The sequence below is a fragment of the Onychostruthus taczanowskii genome, unplaced genomic scaffold, assembly GCF_017590055.1.
Source record: "Onychostruthus taczanowskii isolate IOZ18803 unplaced genomic scaffold, ASM1759005v1 scaffold158, whole genome shotgun sequence".
Taxonomy (NCBI): Eukaryota; Metazoa; Chordata; class Aves; order Passeriformes; family Passeridae; genus Onychostruthus; species Onychostruthus taczanowskii.
The window spans coordinates 1,008,650-1,022,962 of NW_024498773.1; the positions used below are offsets into that span (position 1 = coordinate 1,008,650).

The 14,313-nt window shown below is 37.5% G+C and overlaps 1 protein-coding gene across 2 annotated transcripts in view; it reads right to left on the reverse strand.

The window, feature by feature from the left end:
* Positions 1–14,313, reverse strand: part of MCC (MCC regulator of WNT signaling pathway) — a 187,954-nt gene that overhangs the window by 65,170 nt on the left and 108,471 nt on the right. For both annotated transcript variants that reach the window (XM_041399190.1, XM_041399191.1), the window contains one exon: positions 4,799–4,912. In XM_041399190.1, coding sequence (XP_041255124.1) covers positions 4,799–4,912 — 114 coding nt within the window. The remainder of the gene's footprint in view (positions 1–4,798; positions 4,913–14,313) is intronic.

The window sequence follows — 14,313 nt, forward strand, 5'->3', positions numbered from 1 at the left end:
ATAATAGCTTCACATTTGATTTTTTAGAAGAGCTCTTGAATTATCTCAGGTAAAAGCAACTGGAAAAGGCTGAAAGGAAACCTCTGTAAAAGACAGGCCATGATGCTAAGGACTGGTTTGTCTTTGAGGCAGGGAACAGAAATTCATCTCCTAAATTCTGGTCAGTCGTCAAGAAAAAATGGCAAAAGCATCCAAGCAATGGAAACATGGTTCAGTATGAATCCCAAAATGCACCAGCAGAAAATTCTTCTGGCTATTCAGAATTTCTCTTTATTATGGAATAGTCATCTGAAAACTTAAAAAGGAAAATAAACAAATGCATGTTTTTCTACCCACTGCAAAAGTTTTTCTCTGGGGTATTGTGGCTGTTCACCACCCTCCTTAGTTTCTTTATGCTTTGAGTCTCAAAACAGCAATCTGCCACCAGATTCTTTCCAAGGCATACACATTCAGCTCTTAAAATTTATTTGCACGTCAGTCACACAATACAAGGTAAATATAAATACCTATACCCTTAATGAGAAACAATAAATACCTTATACCCTTTTTCTCATCTTTCTTCCAGCCTCATACTTAAGAGCTCCAGTCTCAAAACACTTAAGAGGTCTAATTCTCTGAGAAAGCAAACACAGGGATAACCCACAGAGAGGCTGCAAAAGATGAGCAATTAATTGTTGGAGTCAGGAGAGAAGTATCCAGCACAGTTCTCAATATAACTTGAGAACTTTTGGTTGTTATTTGGTACAGATTAAAAAGGTTATTTCATTTACAATAAAAATTAACAATGGTTAGAAGCACCATTGTCTGATCTCTTGATGCTGGGAAAAAACAGCAAGAAGCGTATGAAGGAGACGGATGACAAGAGACAACATTTTAATTCAAGCTTATTGTCTGAACAAGTAATTTTATTTCCTATTAATGTACAAGAATTCTTAGTGAAGAAACACTAGCAATGTGTTAAATGCTGTTAATGTTTATATTAAATTTTCAGTGTTCCAACAGAGCTTAAAAAAACCCCCCAAAAACAACGAAACAAACTACTAGCAGCAGGGCTCATTAAGAGATGCCCCAGTGCCCCGGGCCCTGCAGAGACAAACACTGGCTGTGGTGTTGTTCACCAAGAACACAAGTCATCACCTGAACAAGCCACACTGATAAACCTGTCTAACAGGATTACAGAAGCTAAAAATCTTTGCTCAACTAATACAGTGTTTTGAGACGAGTGGCAGATTTAAAAGTAGCAATCCATTAATCTAAATTTAAGTATAAAAACAAGTCTATAGCACTAAATCCTCAATCAGGAAAGTATGCTTGGTCAGAATTAATTGTTCTGTGGTATGTTCTGTGTACACTTAATGTGGAAAATGAATACAAGCACACAGAATTAATCCATGTCAGATAAGGACATCACGCAACAAAACAAGTAATTTCAATGTTCATTTGAACACCCTGCATTCCTATTTCAAGTTTCTCTGTTAAATGAGAAACTGAAGTCTTCCTGTGAAGTTCACATGTTCTTACATGTCTACAGAGAATGTTGTTTCTGTTCTTAGGTCTACAGAGTGTTGGTTTTATTCTTATACTGAAATTCTGCTGTTCCTCTCTATATTCTGAAGAATCAAGAGGATGGCAAAAAACTATTATTGCATAATGAGACTTACTGCCGTGACACAGGATCCGAACAATACAGCACATTCTTTGTCTAGAGATGTTATAAAAATCCAAAATAACAATGACTGAGCACAAAGAATGAGAGAACAGGACAACCTTGTGAAAGGAGATGAAATTATAAGAAAAATAAAGTAAGTGAATTATCTATTCTTGTTGTACTTGCTGAAACATTCAGCATGTTATTAAATCCCCTGCTCAATCACAGAACTGCAGAACTCAATGTCACAGGATATTGCCAAGAATGTAGATAGATTAGAAAGAAGATTATATAAATCCATGGAGGATAGGACTATAGAGGACTATAAAATGTGATGTGGCCTCCTGCCCACAGATGTTGACAGAAAGGTGGGGGATATGAAAGGGAAAAATTCTCTATGTGCATTTCTTATGCTCTCCCTTCAGACTTCCACTGTTTATCACTGTCAAAGCAGGACACTGTGCCACATAGAGCCAGTAGAAAGCACATTTCTCATAATCACAGAAAGATTTTTGGAAGACATTAGTTGTGGTTGACCAGCGTTTCATAGCAAATTTCATTCAAGAGATCACTTTACTGCTGACTTGTACACTGATAAAAACACAGAGACAGAGATCTGCTATGTTACTGAAATAACAGAAGCATGTAGAGAAATGCTATATCTGGTCTCCATAGGTTGCAGATTTGGAAGGGAGTATGCTACAACAACCACTAATCAATTACATCACTTCACAAAATCTTAAGCCCATGCTGTCCAACTAGCTTTCATCACCATTTGTCATCTATTACTTGAGTTGTGGTTTCCCAAATCACCTCCACTCTGCAAATCACTAATCCTTTCTTCCAAATGCCTCACATGCCTCATTAAATGACAGGGAAGGTATTACCAAAAATATGTTTTAAGAGCTATTTGTTCCAGAGAGCATTTACCATGCCAGCTAAAATGAAACATGCTGCCTTGATAAGTACAGTCCAGATGCAGAACAGAGATTTAATACTGACCCACTAGCATCTGAGTATAGTTATGCAGAACCTCAAACACATCCTATTTAATTTATGCCTTCTGAACCTCTGATTCACGTTAGACAGAGGCTGTAGAGGAAAGAATATGAACAAATCTCTGTGGAGTGGGAAGAAAAGTTAAAAAAAATATGTTAAGTGGCACAAGTACTTGGTATGCAGTTAGAAAAAGAAGGCAAGGTGCAGTGGCTTCACCAGTGTATGTCTCAGTACTTAAGCACTGCCAACACATTCAATATATGAGTTGTGTTTGTTTAATGATTTGAATTCCTTAGGAAAGATTTGTATTTTATTTAACACATACTAAATTCTATCCACTTGAGGGCTTTAGAAAAAAATGAACTGCAAAGAGACAAATCATTAAACCTTTATATAAAACTGTTCATTAAAAATACTTATTTTTTTAATCTGAAGTCCAGCAATCAGCCTGTCTTTCAGATATTCCAGTTGTGTGCTCTTCACAGGTCAGGAGGTACTGATCATTACATTTATGTTTGCACGGCTCTACATCGAGTAAAACCCCCAGCAATAGAAACCAAGCACTATGTACGCATGCATAACTGGTACCCCATCAAAGAAAACAACAAACAATCTTGAGCTAACAGAGCACATGTTAATTGGTATTAAGAACTGATCCTTAATCCCAGTTGCCATCAGTGTGTATTTGGTACTGTATGGGAGCACCTACAAGGCACTCTTCCCTGGCTGAGAGATAATATCTCTATTTTTAAATAAAGACCCAGAAATAAAAATAAAACACTAACAAAAACCTGTGGTTAGCACCAGACCCTCCGGAGTTATAAATAACAACAATAAAGTCAGTGCAATCATGCAGAATAATGTGGATCATTTGGATACAGTGAATCCATCTGAGAGTTTAATGACTGTCAAATGCAGCCTCATATCAAACTGTAAGCCAGAAAGAGGACTCTATCCCAAGAATGCCACAGAAATTAGAAAAGGCTCTCAGGATTATAACTGATAAACCATGTTGACTCTCAGCGTGGCTCTGGATCACATACTGAGGGGAATAAAAACATGAAAGTGATTTTATTTCTGGATGTTACATTTATGGTCTGCAATAACAGTATCACTTACAAGTCCATAAATCTTAAAGCAGCTGAAAAAAACATTAGGGAATGCAGGCAAAGGCCAAAGTAAGGAAGGACTGAAGAAAGAGCCTGAAAATCAAGACTGCTTAAACACTTCTATATTTAGCTTATATTTAAGTAACACAGATGAAAGGTCTCATCAAAATGAAATACATACTGAAAACTTTAAATCTGCAAAGTCACAGAAAGGCTAAGGATTACAGGGACCACTGATACTTACTCACTCAGTCCATTACCCAACCCAAGACCAGGTCCAGGTGCCTTGAGTACTTCCAAGGCTGGAGATTCCAGAACATCTCTGAACAACAAATAAGGTGCCATTCTTTACAGGACAAAATGCTTTTTTTACCTCTATTCAATCATTTTGAATTCGTTTTGAAATGTTAACTATTTATAAAAGGTATCTGGTACAATGGCAGTATCTGAAAACGAAGATTTTTTTTTTTACAGAAGAGAGAAATATTAAAAACAATAGTTCAATTTTCCTTGCTAGCATCTGCCTCTATGCAAGTGCTATGAAAGCATCAGAGTTCCAACCTTATTCTTATTTAACCCCTTGGCTTTCCACTGGCTGTGTTTTCCACAATTCCAACGGGCATACTGGAAGCTAGACTGAGGTCACAAGTAACTTCTCACATAACATCAAAGCACTGAAAATTGGCAATAACTTTTGATCAGTGTTAATTTGTGCTGTGTTTAAATGTGACCCAGGAGTGCAAGGCTCTGCAGTTACCTAAACCACTGAGAGCAACCTGTAATTCTGATATTCTACAATAATTCAAAGCACTTGTTGCTTATATTGATTTCTAATAAAAATGTATCTAATTAATTTTTAAGGGTTTTTTTTTTTAGAAGAATGTCTTCAACACATAAAAGGTATAACCCATGGCAACTATGTCTTGCAATCTTGAAATTCTTTTGACTTGTGACATTGTTTGGTATTTTATCCTCTCTCTGAGGAACAAGGACTGCATAAAACCAAGGATCATCTTCAGAATCTTGAACTACTATTGCTCACCTGTGCTTTTGCCAATTTCTTTTCCAATAGGTCACGCTCCTTTTCTGTTTGTTGTAGACGCTTATTAAGCTCCACAATGTCTCCCTTTAATGAATCCAGGGCTGCTAAATGAAGCTGGAAGACAGAAAGGAAAGAAACAAATTAATCAATTCACAAGCTACTTAGCACTAGAGAAGAGATAGTATTATATGGCAGCTATAGTAATGCTGGATTTCTGTAGTAGTTAATAGGAACTTCCGTAGAACAAAGTCTAAAAGAAATCCACATACAACTAACAATTTAACTAATAGTTTTTTTAACATGGAATTTTTCTTTCTAGGCAGAACACACATTCCTTTACCATATCCTTTATAAGGGTAAATACAATGAGGAATAATTCAGCTAGGAATGTGTAGATTAGCTTTAACACTACTTCATTAAGACATAGCCTGAGTCTTGCGTTATAAAACCTTACATGAAATGCTGACTAAGATTTGCATTATAGAATGAGGTGTACTATCTTTGGATGCCTTTAGACACATAGAGGGTATGAGTTTGGTGAAAGTGGATAGCTCCATGCAAAGGATTTGCTTTTATTTTGCAACTAACACTTACTCCACTGTGAGCTACTCTTCTGCAGTTGTTGCTCTCCTCAGTCCCACGCCAGCGAGTTTCAGTGATTCTTATCTACTAACCCACATATGAAGAACCCGAATTGTTTTTCTTTCTGCAGCAGATCCTTTTGATGAAAGATACTTTCTACACTTAGCTGATAGCATGCAGTAATATATATCAGGCTACGATAACTCACAACATTGAAATTAGGTTAGCTACACAACTTAAAAACCAAGAACCGTTCTTAAAATAATTTTAATTGTTCCCACTCTTTTCTCATCCTTAAATACCCCATTCATTATTTCACCAAACTCATCAGCCAGAATTCAACACTAAGTATTGACAACTACAACTGGAAAGTCCAGGAGGAGAACTAGCCACTGGCCCTGAAGTCTTTCTTTGCAGTTGTAAAGAAACAGCTTCAAGTTATACTGGGTATGAAAACAGAAGTGACCTTTCACACCAGAGAGCAACACAGCAAACACTGCTCTGCTGCCAAGATTCAGGCTGAAATACAAACTCTGCTTCTAATCCTCCACCCACTTTCAGTCCCTCAATCTGATATTCTATTGGGTGAGTCACCTAAAAGTAATTTTTCTTGTTTCATTTACAATGAATCAATTAGTGAGTCCTATTTTGATATAAATTCTACCTTTATAATACTGGAAGCCAGCAAAACCATAGCTGTTTTCCTATACTGATGTGTAAAAGCAGCTGCCTGACAACAGAGAGACCAGAACATTGGGCAACTGGTTCTTCACATACAGTATTCCCATTGTTAATGAAAAAAACTCTGCCTTCAAGACAAGAAAGATAATTTTAAAAAGGTATTTGGATACGAATTCTGCCTTTTTAAGTGCTGTGTAGCTAGTTATTGCCTGGGTATCCTCACTTGTCCATTCAGTTGACGGGATTTTTATTACATCAGCTACAAAAATACTTACATACACGCAGTTATTTGTTTCAGTACAACTATACACATGCACAATTATATGTTACAGAACATTTAAGATTCTCAAGGCAGCCTCATTTTTCATGTTAAAATTCAGTAGTTCAGGCTTGCTTTGGGCATATCCTACACAGCTTCTATAAAGTATGTACACTGAAAACTCTTAATAAACCCAGAAACATCCTGAATACCTTAAAGTATTTTTGGCCTTCAGCAGAAGGAAACTATGCACTGATTTTACAGTGCAGAGAAAAAAGAACCAGACCAATTGTACCAATCTGTTCATAACCTGCTTCAGATTTTCAGGAAATCTGGTGAATTTTTAAGCTGCTGTTTACTTTATTCCTATAACAGAGTGGAATTGTTGCAATGAAGCTCACAAGTTTGTTCATCAAGATGCATGTCCTTCACCACAGCTTTCAAATAGTAAATGAAAAACGGCCACAATTCTCCAAATTCAACAAAACAATGTTACATAGTCAAGTATCATTCCCTTTCATACCCTGTAATTAAATGATCACCAGCTGTTGTTTTAATTAAATACAAGACTAATAATGCCCATACACATGGCCTTTGTAATATAAAAGGAAATTTGAAAATCTCAATGAAAAGCAACTTGTTCTCTGAACAGCGGAACTAATGAGGCAGACTTCCAATGGATGTGTCTTTGTCCTCTTTACCCTCTGCAGTCAGCTCAGCTGTTCCTCATGTCCCCTAGCACACTGCAAGCTGGGTAAGAAACATTAATTGTGCCTGGTTTTACAGCAGCCCTGCTGCCTGGCCTAGCAGCCCCTGCCAAATATGTGAGTTACATCCACCTCTGTGCTCAGTATAGCATTTCTCTTCTGCAAGCAACCAAAGGATAGCTTTATTAACGACAAGAAAAGCTTCTTGCATCTTTTACCATCCAAAATTACCTCTCATTAATTGAGCTGCTTCGGTTTCCAAGTGCTAATAAACTTTTTAAAAGACAAACAAAAAAAAATCCACGAAAGCCCAAAACAACCACAAAAGCCGAAACAAAACAAAAAAAAAACCCAAAACAAAACAAAAAATAAACCCCAAAACAAAACCCCTCCGAACAACATGTAAAAGGGCAGACTAGGCAAGAAGAACCTATCATAACAGAGGAGGGCTGCTTGTGATACTCGTTTAATGTGCAGTGATGCTGACAGTGTAACTGCGTATTCATGGCAGAGTCAAGCTCTCCTCTCCAATTCATTAAATTTATTAAAAAGGTGTAACGAACCATTGCTGCACTTTCCTTTAAGGCGTGACTATTCCCACAGACCATGCTTCCCCAGTGTGCTTGTTTATCACAAGGGAGGTAGGAACTGGAACATGATCTCTGGATGTTGCTGTAACTCAGAAAAGGAAACATCTGAGCAAAGAGCTACAGTCTATGCAGAAGTATTTTAGGTGGGGGGAAAATAAAGTTCATGTTTAGAAATCAAGTTTAATAATCCAAACTATTCAAGAGGGAAAGACTCAATTTAAAAAACTCTACCAGTAAGTCAACCACAACTGTAACTTTGCAGCACTGAACCGCTACAGGATTGTGACAAATGAGAAAGAGAGAACTGGGGTAGCCATATGGCATACTGTTTTTTTTTCCTCTCCTCAGCAAACAATGACTGATAAGGCAGAGTCACTATCAGTAATGCTCATACCATACATTTATAGTTCAAGGTGGGCTGTCTCTTAATGACACAAGATTATGAAACAGATCAAGAACTCAACAGTGTACAAAATTAATACAGACACCACAAAGATTTCTGCCTGTACAAGACATTGGTCTGAACCTTTAAGCAACAGACTGCACAGAGACCTACTTCATACAGAGAAAACAGTCAACTGACAAAGCCTGTGCTGTTCAAAAACTTTATATTGATCCAATATATATTGATCTTCTTAAATTCCATCAAGAAAAAAACCATGGTTGTGATGCTGAGGCACCCAAACTGTCCAACAGGACATGCTGGGTCAACATGTGACAACAAAGACAAGAAGGTCAGACTAGCCAACCAATTTGCTTCTCTACCATCATCCAAGAAAGTAAGAAAATACATTAGATGCATAGGATAAATAAAAAATTCATTACCTATCTTAGCTTAGAAGCTACAAGTTCTTTGAGCTTTTACTGCAGTAACAACAGTGGGCTGCTTATGGAAACATACACACCACACACTATACCCAATATAACCTGTCAGGTTTTAATATATTAAATATACAGTAACAGTTATTTATTATTAAGATATTACTAATATAAAGTAACAAACTGCATAATACGCTTTTGTTAAAATGCAAACCAATGTACAGCTAAGTTTTGAAAGGTATTATAATTATAAAACCGTAAGAACAAGTTTAGGAAAAGCAACTTCCTAACCTCTCATCAAGCCGCCTCTATGAATGCAGTTTCTTCCACATTATCCACCTGCTTCTACAAGCATTTCATATAATACTGCAGACATGATATGTGATGCCTATTTTGCAGTGTGGTTTGAAGACTGTTTTTGGTGCTGTGAAATATTTTATGTAGGAATTTGGAACAATATTTGTGGGCAGTCAGATTTCTGAAGAATTTTATGGGAAACAAATACAGAAGTAGATAGGATAATAAGATGAACTAAATGCCAAGGAAGCAGGTGACTACTGCACTGTTGTACACACTGCTAGAAGTGTTCTGACGCCAAGAAAAAACCAAGAGAAAATCACAAAGGGCAATGAATGAGGGTGCTGAAAAATGGTAAGGTTAAAGCCCTGAAAAGCACTAAAATTACTATTATACTCAGCATTTTTCCAAGCCGTTGTGAAACGTGATCCTCACCACCAAATCTGATCCACATTTCTCATTCTCTCAGCCTGGAACCAGACTAATCAAACCATATTGCTAAAACCAGTTGTACTGACTGCACATGTTTGCTATTTTCAACAGAGAAATTACAAAAAGGACCTATGCACGTAATTCTCTGTGAAATTGAAGTATTAATCTTATCTTTTTCCTCTTGCTTCCTGTATTCCTTAGCTACAGTACTGCTGCACACCATTTTGTGAACTGATGCTCAGAAAGGTAATCTTGGACATAACCAGGGAACCATAAAATCATACCAAACTATATACCAATACAATGCAACTAAACACCAAAAGCCCAGTTTATTCATTCTCTGTGTGTCTTCTGTGGCTGATCAGTAAATCCTGCCATGGGAGAAGGACCAGAGATGGGCCAGGGTATGTGTCCATGAAGCTCAGGAAGAATCTGGCTGGGTGGGACTGAGCACATCTGTTGCAAAAAAAAGCTGACTGGATCTCAACATCAAGAGGACCTGAGGGTCGGTTTTGATTTCGATAAACAACTATCAACAGCTGAAAAAATCAGCTGGTGTGTATTTCTCCCTAAGCTCATTAGAGTGTGAATGTGTAAGAGTGTGTTACCAGGCCAGTGTGGGGTGTTATACATGGCTCAGCCCAAAATAAAAACTATAAAAAACATAATCAGAATTTCAAAGTGAGTGATGAGCTTAAGCCAGTTTCAATTCACACATTTGCTCCTGGCAAAGCCAGGGATGCCCAGGGTGGTGGTGGTGATTACATTAGAGAGAGGCTGGGAACCACACTGGTGCTGTGATTGAGTTGTGCCCTGCAATTGCTCTCCTCTGCTGTGTTTGACTTGTATCTGTACTGCGTTCTCATTGTGTTTTGTGACATGATGCTAAAACAGAAATCCTGTGTACCATCAACTATCTTCAAATAAATAAATCTGATGTTAAACATCACACCTTCCACATGTGGACTGTCTAAAAGAACCTGGTCAGAGAGTACTAGGCTCTGCCATTCACTCCTGGTTTTTATTTCCCACGGGCATTTTGCATAATTTAGTGTAAATAATCCATGATGTGGATATTTTCCATGTATATGACTTAGTTTCATGACAGGCACTATATATAAATACATCTGATTAAATACTAAAAATGTTGCCTCTTCTCTGAAAATGTTCCAATTCTTTTGTTATCAAATTATACTGGACACTATGCTGGCTTTGTAAACCCAAGCTGCTTTGTAACATGAGAGATCATAGGTGTAGAAGACAACATGCAAAATACAAGTTAGAACTCCAACTAACAGTGCAGAAAGGGCAAAAACAGCAAATGTCTATCCATTGTATTTTCTGATACCTTTCTTTTTCAAGGGAAGGAGGGATTTCAGTCAAGGAATGAAAATGTTGGTGATGTAAGTTCATAGTGAAAACACATCTGGAGACAGAACAATAAAACCTTCAGCAATTTCAGGGCTGTGGTTGTGCTGTGGGTTGCTAACTTTCATAAATGGCAGTACAGAACAGTATCAGGGCAGTCCAGGGAAAGCACAGACAAGGCTGGCACTTAACTGCTCAGGTGAATGAGAAACTTTCATGCTCAGGCAAGGTAGATATACTGAAGACATGCGAACAAGGTACAGAGGAAAAAATTACATAGAACAGTAAGTGTGAAAGAAATCACAGCACTGCTTCACACAACCAGGAAAAAAACCCAAACAAAAAGAAACAAAAGTCAAGTCGAAGCTTAAAAATTTTTCTAAGAGAGAAGTTAAAAGATATGAAACTCATGTTGCAGACATTCGTTACAGATAAAACTCCAAGGTGTTGTCAAGTTTACATTTTATCAGGAGCACAAATCAGCACTGCTTGCAAGCAACGCTTACTTAATGTGATTGCTATATAAATGTGTAGCTACTCAACCATTTTTCTTCTCTGTCCTACACAATTTTCATGCCACCTTCTCCTAGCCACAGCCCATAAAAGGTGCATTTTTTATGGTCCATGTGATGAAATAAATGCAAGCAAACTCAGCTTCTGTAAATTTACTGACAAAATGGAAGGGAAAACCATAAAAGAATAACCCTAACCCAGCAGCAGTGACATAACAGATCGATATACCCCAGACATTTTCAGCTGTATGATCTCTAGAGCAGAGCCCTGAAATACCACAGTCAACAGCCCTGTAAGTAACTACCCAAAGCAAAGTCAAAATGACTAAAAAAACTTGGTACCACCGAACTGCTGGATATGCCTACAAATAGGCCCTAAAATTTTATGTCTGAAACAACTGTTACGTGGTAATAAAAAGCTGATATATTTTCAAAGTGACATACAAAATGGACATTTTGTGACTGTGTTTCTGAGGCAATTATTATCACATTTAACATTAGACAGTTACTTCATATTCTTGTGCAATACTAAACAAATAATGTGCCAACACTTGCCAGGATGGAGTCATTCAAATTCTAGAAAAACAAAGACCAAATTTTTGTAAGACACAGTTTTAATTTGAAAAATCTGCAGAAGATGTTTTCAATCTGTTATATTATTTATAAACAATTTCAACTGAAGTTGCTTGGGTTTTTTTTTACTGAAAATGAACATTTGCAGGCACTTGTGAATATTTCAAACTATTTCTTAAAACAAACCAAAAAAACTATTCCAACTAAATCAAAGCAAAAAAATGTTCCATAAAGAAAATACAACAAAGATTGTTTTAGAAGTACACAGAAGAGGTAAACTAATGCTCTTCTGGTGAGCAGGATCAGTTCTAAAATTTATTAAAAAAAAACAAAGAACGCAATCATGGAAGATTTTCCCTTCAAAAATTAATCTGGTAATTCACACTTGATGAATGGACCATGGTGCTAATTGCACTTCTGAGTACGCCCGAGGCCTAAACTAATGGCTCTACTTGTATTAAAACAGACGTTCGCAGTATCATTGAAAAGAAAATTTTAGATGACATGAGAAGAAAAGCCGAATAGTGAGATGTAAAAATAACAAAAGGAGACTAACACTTGAATCTGGGGACTGCAAAAAACAACTACACACTGCCAATTTCACTCGTTTGGGATTCTTAAGAACCTTCCCTGTGGCACTGCAGGGCAGCCCACGTGTCCAACCCAATGGCCTCAGAACTGGCATCTACACTGTGCAGGAAGGGTCAGCCTGGCTTTTACCTTCCAGAGGAGGAACCTGCAGCTATTTTCTCTCCCATTGAGAGAGCAAAACAACAGTAATGCAGGGTATGAAAATGGGCTTGTGGGGAGACTAAGCTTAGAACAAAATACTGTCTTCATTTTTCAACATACTGTCTGCAATCACAGCCTTTCTTTAACTGAAAATAATAATAATAAATTACAACAAAATAATGAGCTAGGAGGGGTCGTAGCTAGGTCCCTCATCGAGTCTTAGAAGGATTTTATCCTCCTTCAGTGAACTCATTTAGCATTCTTACTTGCCTTACCCTTACTTTCGACATAATTTAAGTAAGGCAAATTACCTCTTTATCATTGCACCAATGGAAAGAGGAACAGACTTATTTTTTCCTACCTCCTCTTCAACACAACATCGCCAGAGAAAATTAACAGAGGAGAAAACCAGCAAGATTCATTGCGGGTCCTTTTCCCTTGAAATCTCAGGATGCCAAACTCCTTTCCTCTGTTCCTTTCCAGTTTCTTGAGGTGATGGCCACACTATTTGCCCCTCAGGAACAAAATGAGTGGAAAACTGAGCCCAAGAATGCACCTCACTCAATCCTTTGCATTCAGCATTATGGTGACCCACAGTCCAGTGTTGGCTGCAACATTTCAGACAGAGTGTAAACTCATCCACACTGGATTGTTTACCAAGACTTCTGCCATTTTTTTAACAACTTCCTCCTTCAGCCTCAGCTTTTTCTGACTGACAGTAATACAGATCTTTCAAAACAGAGATCACCATTCAAGAACCACTCAAACATTGGACACTACTTGTTATGCTAATTTAATCATAATTTATTAAAGTGTCTCATGGTTCTTGAGTTCTTTCCAAAAACTATCTCAAAATAACTTCTGATTTTGAAAGACAGGACTGTGGAATAGCAATAAAACTATTTATAATACAAAGGAACTCTGTCTCCAGAATGACCCATGTGATCTGCTGTCACCATAAATTTAGAGAAATAAGATCTGTATTACCTGGTCCAATCAGCACTTTGTTTCTACCATAAGCAATTAAAAAACCAAACCAAAAACAACCCAGAAAACAAACAAAAAACCCCAGCAAATCCTCTAGGATATACTTGTCCAGTTTGAAACTCACAGAAAGAAAACACTTGTCCAGCTTTCCTTTGTCAGCTTATGCCCTAAAGAGCTTTACATTAGAATGTCCATTATGTAACTTCCAAAAGTACAGTCCCAAAACTATTTTTAGAAGCAGCTAATCATCTTTGGAGCTCCCTGATGTAACAGCAAAATTCTCTGGATGCACATGTACTTGCTTAACAAAACACACTCAGTACAGTTCTTAATTATTTTACCCTCCCAAGGTTAGCTGCACCTCTGAGACCTTCATACCCCCTTCCCTGCTCCTTTAAGCTTCTGTCAGCAGCCACTCCCTCTTCCATCTTCAGATGGCCACTCCTTCCAGGAAGACCAGCATCCCTAAGGACAACCACCAGTCAAAGCCTCTCCAGAGTGAAAAAAGTAGAAAAGAAGTTGAGGTGTCCAGTGATCTCACAGCTTACATTGAAGCAGTAGTTTTTAAAATGCTTTTAGAAAAAAACGTAAGGGTTATGGGGTTTTAAGTATCAACCACCTTTACACCACTGGCTGTAAATCTCAGACTAGTCCATGCTATATTCCCAGGTCACTGTCTCACTACTGCATGTCAATTCTTAGCACAAGCAACTGTTTCCTAGACCAGAACTTGCCGTTTTAGGCAGAAGTCAGTTCTTTTGCCCAGTAATCTTCACAAGCCAACCAAAACTGGATGCACAACTTCTCAAAGGACAGTTAATTTCTTCAGACTTACTACAAATCCAAGGCAAGAAAATTACTTATGCTACTATAACTTCAGTTGCTGCAGGAAGTTTCTAGCTCCATGCCATAAACCTTTGTGTAAGTTATCTTTGAGTACTTCTCTCATAAGAAATACCCAGTACATTCTGGCATT